The 7,571-nt window shown below is 43.5% G+C and overlaps 1 protein-coding gene across 2 annotated transcripts; it reads left to right on the top strand.

Annotated features, from left to right (window-relative positions):
• The first annotated feature begins 271 nt into the window (after positions 1–271).
• On the top strand, positions 272–6,966 carry LOC147642210 (nuclear poly(A) polymerase 4-like). 2 transcript variants are annotated; one of them, XR_015266779.1, is made up of 12 exons: positions 272–1,363; positions 1,452–1,529; positions 1,740–1,847; positions 3,686–3,748; positions 3,842–4,003; positions 4,160–4,273; positions 4,365–4,427; positions 4,540–4,869; positions 4,956–5,120; positions 5,212–6,018; positions 6,243–6,306; positions 6,391–6,966. XR_015266779.1 is itself a non-coding variant. In XM_086803852.1 (12 exons), exons 1-12 carry the CDS (start codon positions 1,262–1,264, stop codon positions 6,413–6,415), a joined length of 2,088 nt encoding a protein of 695 aa, XP_086659978.1. In that variant the 5' UTR covers positions 272–1,261; the 3' UTR covers positions 6,416–6,966. The 2 variants fall into 2 exon arrangements, 1 of the variants encoding a protein (XP_086659978.1); XM_086803852.1 differs by having other exon boundaries at positions 6,236–6,306.
• Positions 6,967–7,571: the final 605 nt, after the last annotated feature.

Below are 7,571 nucleotides of genomic sequence, written 5' to 3'. Positions count from 1 at the left end.
ACACGGCCTAGGGTGGTTTCCACACACTTCCTAAGCTGGATGCTAATTGGTGTCCATAAATTAAAAAAGTATGGGTAGCCATTGTCGCTCGACATGGCTGGACACGGAGATGAGGGATTGGGGGTTGTTGACAACAGTTGATGACATCCATCAGGGGCTTTCTAACAACCAATGAGAGTGCATGGTTAAAGCATGGTAAGCTTGGGTGTCCATCTTAGTGCCAAAAGCAACGGGCAATTGCCTTGAGCAATGTGTAAAGGCCCTCGCAACCGGTTGCCAATTTTGTAAAGCGCCCATAGAATTGGCATCCAAGGAAGGGAAAAAAAAAGGAAAGCCCAGAAAGGTCTACGATGATTAACGTGTGCGTGTGAGAGCGCGCGCGCGGCTGTACGAGTGTGGAGTAGGTAGCAAAGAAACCCTCTGTTTCCGCGTTTCTACGCCGCCTGTTGCGCCGTGAACCGCAGAGGAGAAGCCTGTCGACAAGCAAAGCAGAGAGCAGAAAGCCGGAATCAGATCTCATCAGAAGAGGAAGACGATGGGACTTCTCGCAGCTTGCCTCTGCGTCAAACCCTAGATTTGGCCTTGAAGGTCAACAAGTAAGACGCCCTCCCCTCGGCGATGGTTATAAAAAGTTTTCCCTGTTAGAAACCCTAGAGTTGTGATACCTCCTCTTTCAGTTTGATAAAACCCCTATTGTTTTTGGTGCCTTGGCTATGCTTTTCTCTGAGAGAAACCCTAGATTTTGCTTTTCTTGTCAAGCTTGCCATCATTACATGCTCTTATTGAAAGTCTAGAGCTCTCATAACCTTGGCTAGGGCTTTTCTCTGATTAAAACTGCAGCGCAGCTTTTTACAGCCTTCCTTTCCACTTTTGTTATTTTGGCCTTTCTGCCGATCTGCTTGCGACCCCTCTTTGGTTTTAAGGTTAGATCGTTTACTGGAATTGTACTGCTGATTTCTGGGTACTGCACATAGATCCCCAAGAGAAAAGGGTTTGTTTCTTCACCCATCTGCTTATGACCAGGAGTCAGTAAGCTGCATGTACATTTGAAATCTCATGGGCTCTGTCCAGGAAGATTTTTGTCCAGCAGGTGATTCAGAGGGTTTCGGCTGATTATACTGAGATCAAATTAAGAACAGTCTGCCTTCACCAACCGTGGCTTAGTAGTACTGGAAGAGATTTAGGGTAGATAAGATCCAAGCTTTGGAAGGATTACGGGTGACTCAGAGGGGTATTTTGTCTACTCAAAGCTGTTTCCTTCATGGCTTCACAGCAAAATGGTCAACACTTTGGTGTCACAGAACCCCTCTCGACTTCAGGGCCTTCAGATGTTGACCTCGCAAGGAACCGTGATTTGGATAAGGTTTTTGCTTAAGCCTACAATTGGATTGCTTGCAAGCGCTCAGAAGGTTATAGAAATAGTAGCTGAAATTTTCCTCTTTACCTTTCAGTTTCTAGTGAAGGTGGGACTTTATGAAAGTCAGGAGGAGTCAGTTCTCAGAGAGGAGGTACTTGGACGGCTTGATCAGGTAAGATGATTTTTGATGTCTCTTGTTTGCTGCACATGTAGTAATCTATGGATTGCTCACATGCTATTGCATTGTGGTGGGATGTCTGCACCATGTAGGTCTTTACTGTTCTACATCATTTTCTTGTTAAATCTTCAAAAAGTTCCAATCTCTAGCTAAAGAAGCCTGTTTTCCAATATGCTCATGTTTTTCAACAAATTTTGATTGTAGATTGTGAAATTGTGGGTGAAGAAAATAAGCATCAGCAAAGGCTACAGTGACGAGGTTGTGCAAGAGGCTAATGCCAAGATATTCACGTTTGGCTCGTATCGACTTGGGGTAAGGTTGTTTGGATGGCAGGAAACTAGAAAAGTTATGTGGATGCTTTTCTTGTTGTAAAAACTAGCTTAGCATGTGACCACGGTACTTCAGGAGAAGCAAAATGAAAGCCATTGCATTTCTAAGTTGTCGTATTTACAAAATTTTGAAATCAGCTGTTGTGATGTAAAGCTAGACCTGTTAGATGCACCTTTTATTGCATGCTGGATTGGCTAGCCAAATCAGTACTTGAGGACAGCTTATGCAGGCCATCATCATAACCACCGTTTGGCTATTTTAGCGATTTTGCTTGATTGCCAATGTGACTTTGGGCCAGTGAAGCCTTGTGAAGTTGTTGTATAGAATGCTTGTATTGAGTAGGCGTTGTAAAAACAAGGCTGTTAGCAGTGACGTGTAAGGGTCCATGGACTGAGCCCCCTTCAAACTTATCAGTGTGAAAAGTCACGTGAGTCATCTATGAGATGGTTTAAACAGTAGGTCCTTTTCCATTTAATTTTGTATGCACTATATTTATGAGTCTGGTTATGTAGATGATTTATGCTGAAATTGTGAGGAAGCTATTTACCTTAATTCTTAATAACAAACAATGCTTCAATATTGATATTGTGTTAATTCTTTCCATCTTTAGTGGTGCATATGCCCTATCAACTACCTTTTTGTTGTAATAATTCTTTCTATTTGTTATGATCCTTAGTGCTAGGCTTCATTATGGCTATGACTGCCCTGCATCTCTGGAGCTTTGACAGAAACATAGTACACAGACCCTTGTATGGATGTATGCTCGTGTGCACGCGTGGGGTGTGTGTGTGGGAGCATATATTGATATCAAGTTCTACACCCAATAAGTTGGGCACTGATGACGTTATTGGGGATATCTTAGTATCTAGTTCATACTATGCATGATGGAGTAGATGCTTTATTGTCTTGTGGATGACTACCGTGAGATTATAAATTGCACTTTCTTATAAGGTGAATCTTGGCATGTTCCTGGATTCATCTAGGTATATAAAGCTTCAATTGGCCAAAGAGGTAAAGAAAACTATAAGAAACAACATCGCAGTGTCTTCAGCCCGTTCAACTTTAAGTTCTACTCAACGATGGCCATGTGCAGACACCATGACAACTAGACCTAGATGCAAGACAAAATGGAGTTGGCATGGGTAAGTTTTTGTCAGGAGGGTTGTTGGATGTGAGTAACAGAAAGGCCAACTTAAATGCTAGGCAGGGAGCAGCAGTGAGTAAGTCACGGCTATGAGGCTGCACACGGAGTCTCAAGCTAAAGTAACTACCTCATGCATACCTCACCAGATTTCAAAGGAATGACCCATATCTGGAAGCAACACAGCAAGTGATGTGTGAGCTGATTTGTTGGATGTACGAGTCTTTGAGTCACAAAATGCGAAGTGAAGGACAGAAAAGTATGAGGGGTATACATCATGAAGGTCAGACTTTAACCTCTCAAAGGTTCAAAAGGGCTTTGCTCACCTGAGCTGTTGGTGGCTAATTGTCTTGTCCACCATGGAAGAATTAGAAATGTAACATTGTGCTTGCCAACAAAGCGAGCACGATTTGTACTATGGAATGTCTTTCCACTGATAAGAACTTTAAGGCTATCCTTTCGGGTCCATGTTGTTTGAGAACTCTCCATCACATTTCAACATCTAACTAGTGTAAGCGGTCATTGGGTATCCACCTTGTACATTCAAGGGTACTTCAGGCCTGCCAAATGTGCGTGCCTGTCTTTGCCAGGTTCTTGCGGATTGCTTGTACTGCTTATTTGAGATTATTATGTATGTTTATAGAAGCACATAGTTTTACCAGCTCTCTACATTTTTCAGGTTCACGGTCCTGGAGCGGATATTGATACCCTTTGTATTGGCCCTCGTCATGCTACCAGAGAGGTAATTTATTATTGAAACTGAAGGGCTGTTGTGTGTACCTTTGAGCTTGGTATCAAGAATGGTATCATGGCTTTGCTTTGTTCCTCATTGCAGGAGGATTTCTTTATTGTGCTTCACGACATGCTCATGGAGATGCATGAAGTCACAGAACTTCATCCTGTCCCAGATGCCCATGTACCTGTCCTGAAGTTTAAGTTCAATGGCATCTCCATAGATCTGCTCTATGCGAGGCTTGCCCTGTGGGTCATTCCAGAGGTAACGGATGGGCAAATAAGTTCAGTTTACCATCTGTTAGTGCTGCTTTACAACCTAGGTCCTAAAGACATTTTTTGGCTGTCCTAATTGGAATAGGGGAATGTATATTAGTTTCGGGGAAGATGTTTATGCTCGTTCAATATCTTCTATGTATAGGATCTTGACATCTCACAGGAGTCCATACTGTGCAACGTGGATGAGCAAAGTGTTAGAAGTCTGAATGGATGTAGGGTCACTGATCAGATATTACGGCTAGTGCCAAATATTCAGGTGTGTTTCCTGTTCTGCAAGTTTGTAAAGCTGTATTTGCACACTGTAGGACTTATCCCTTGCTGTCATACCTGGATGCTGGATGGTGCAGAATTTTCGGACCACGCTGAGGTGTATGAAGCTCTGGGCTAGAAGGCGGGGAGTGTACTCTAACGTTTGTTTTCTGCACTTCATATGTTTAATGGGGAAATGATCTTTGTGGTCTAACTTGCATCTGCATTTTTGTCATGTCTCGGTAAGCTACTTCTGTGGAACTCGTTGTGCAGGTTACAGGGTTTCTTGGTGGAGTCAATTGGGCTTTGTTGGTGGCTCGTATCTGTCAACTGTATCCCAACGCTGTGCCAAGCATGCTGGTTTCCAGATTTTTCCGTGTATACACCCAATGGCGATGGCCAAACCCTGTGATGTTGTGTGAAATTGAAGAGGGGACTCTAGGCCTTCCTGTTTGGGATCCTCGAAAGAACCCAAGGGATCGGACACATTTGATGCCAATAATCACACCTGCATATCCATGCATGAATTCTAGCTACAATGTCTCAACCAGTACTCTACGGGTCATGACAGAGCAGTTTGAAAGTGGCAATGAAGTGTGCAAGGTCAGAGGGTTTGCCAGAGCCTATTCCTGCATGTTTTGTGTTCTTCAGTGTTCTTTTGGTCGTTTACTGCTGCATTTGAATGACAGGCTGTGGAGATAAAGCAGGCAGACTGGAGTGCCTTGTTTGAAAGCTATCCCTTTTTTGAGGCCTATAAAAACTATTTGCAAATTGATATCATGGCATTAGATGAAGATGATTTGAGGACATGGAAGGGTTGGGTAGAGTCGCGTCTAAGACAGTTGACATTGAAGGTGAGGTTTGCCGTGCTAAAGCATTCAAGCAGTAATCTCTTTAGAAGCTGTGTTCCTCTGTAGTTAATGTTTGTTGTGGCTTATTAACCAGATTGAGCGTGATACCTTTGGCATGCTGCAATGCCATCCTTACCCTTGTGAATATATTGACTCTTCTAAGCAAGTCCAACACACAGCTTTCTTCATGGGATTGCAACGAAGACAAGGGGTTCCTATTCGAGAAGGACAGCAATTCGATATACGTGGAACAGTTGAGGAGTTTAGGCATTCTGTCAATATTTATGGTTACTGGAAGCCTGGCATGGAAATCTTTGTTTCTCATGTACGTAGAAAGCAGATTCCTCTCTACGTGTTTCCAGGTGGTGTGCGGCCTTTCAGACCACAGAGAGTTTCTGTTCTTACTGCTGCCAAATCATGTTCCCCTGGACTTAAAGATTCTCAATCGTTAAGCAATTCCCCGCCAACTGGACAAGGAGGGCCGATAGGAGATAACTTGGAGGATATCACACACGAGAGCATAAAGAGACCGGCGGAAGGATCATTAGATGCATTAAAGAAACCGAGAACCTACACTCCTGGTGTATGCGGCGTTTCTCGAACAAGCTCGGGCAAGTCTGAAGAAGGGTCTAGCGTGACTGAACTGGGCGGTCCTTTGTCACAAATAATGAATGAAGACACTGCAGCCAAGAGGATTATGAATGGGCAGTCTTCAGGGGTCTCTAATATGTGCAGAAATGGCTTTGGAAACATGGCTATGAATGGTTATAACACGGAACGAGTCTTATCCAGCAGGCTGCCTACTGTGGACGCTACTGGACCTGGTAGAGGAGTGTCGGGATCGCTGGCCATATCTTCTCAAAGCGACAACTACCAAAGTGGGCTCATTGACGAGTTAGAGGTGTGCAGAACCCTGGGCGTCTTCCTCACTATGTTTGCAATGCCTTTTTTGTGTTTGTTAGGTTCCTGGTGGGTCGAGGTATTTACCGGGATGTGATGATGCTTTTTATGTGGGCTTTCCAGTACATGGAAGATATTGAGTTATTTTCTTGATTGGAATCCCCTGGTTCCAATCACTTTTTCCTTTTTTTTTTCTTTTGGGTTTGTTGTTGATTAAGTCTACAGTGAAATTGGGCACTGTTCATTCTGGTGCAAAAAGTGATGGTGGTGGTCGAAAGCCGGTGATCAGGTGACTCTACTCTATCTTGACTTGTGGTTTCTCAGCTTGATCTGGGTAAGTATTCCAATAAGGGTGTTTATGCGTCCTTTGCAGGCTGCATCTGGCATTCACCGCTTAGATCAGAAGACCTTATGCAGACGATCTCAGGAATTTGGGCATTGAGCTCGGCTGCTTCATGTCCTAAAACCTGAGAACCCTGTAAGTGCCTTCATCTTTTGTCGTGTTCTTGTTTGGAATCGACAATGCATTCTGGCAGGGTTTTTGTGCAGATACATGCAGTGGATTCAATAACTTGGTAGTTTGCACTGGTGGAATCCAGTATTACCAGGAGCATTGAATCGATGTCCCTTGTATACCTGACATTTATGAGTACTGCATGAGGATTCGATAAGGGTTGTATGAACAGGCTTTCTTTGCCAAAGCTCCTCTTTGGAGGGGTACGTGACGGTCTATCGTCTTGAGGAAAGTGGAGGGGGACTTGCTTTAGGAAGATAGTGTAGTGTAAATGTAGTTAGCATCGAGGTAGCTTTCTCAAGGCAGTTGTGGTACAATGTGTGTCGATGGAAGGAGGGGTGCATAAACTTGACTGAATGAATTCTCTCTCATTGAAGGGTGGTAATTGCTGTACTCCCAACATTTGTAATATAAATCTCGAGAGTTGGTCGGTCACTTGTCTGCCAGGAATCAATTTGTTTGTTTTATTATGCAGGGTTTTTTTGTTTACTTGAAATAAGTTTAGCCATATCTATTTGCTCTTTAAAAGATCGGTTTGTGATGGTATAAGAGTCTAAATAAAGGGACCAAGCATTGCTTTGCTATATGGATTACTTTTTACTGCGCTAAAGAGTGAATTTTTCCTCAGCGCTCTATAACATTCTCACTAAAAAGGTTGCATATTTTTTTTCCGGCTGGCCCAGGATCCTCCCCTAGTTACCATTTTTTCACTGCTTGTAGGCACATTTCACTGCCCATGGGTGCTTTTTTCTGCCCGTAGGAGGGAGCACCTGGGGGTTTTAATACAGGACCTCCTGGTCCCAAGACAAACATCTCACCACTTGAGCTACCACCTCATTGGCATAAAGGTTGCATATGTGTGGATTGGGGTTTCTACATGAATTTGGACATGAGATCTGTCCAGATGTGACGATTTTACTTCGAAAATTTTGGTGCTCAAAGTAAGCCTATGATGCACTAGGGCTCTACGAACAGATCTAGCTCCTATTAGGTTAAGTCACATGTCTACCCCAGCCAGAAAGGGCGCAGCAAGCATAGGG

Source organism: Cibotium barometz, chromosome 1 (genome assembly GCF_041138505.1).
Source record: "Cibotium barometz isolate CiBa-2024 chromosome 1, ASM4113850v1, whole genome shotgun sequence".
NCBI lineage: Eukaryota > Viridiplantae > Streptophyta > Polypodiopsida > Cyatheales > Cibotiaceae > Cibotium > Cibotium barometz.
This window is presented reverse-complemented; position numbering and strand designations above follow the sequence as displayed.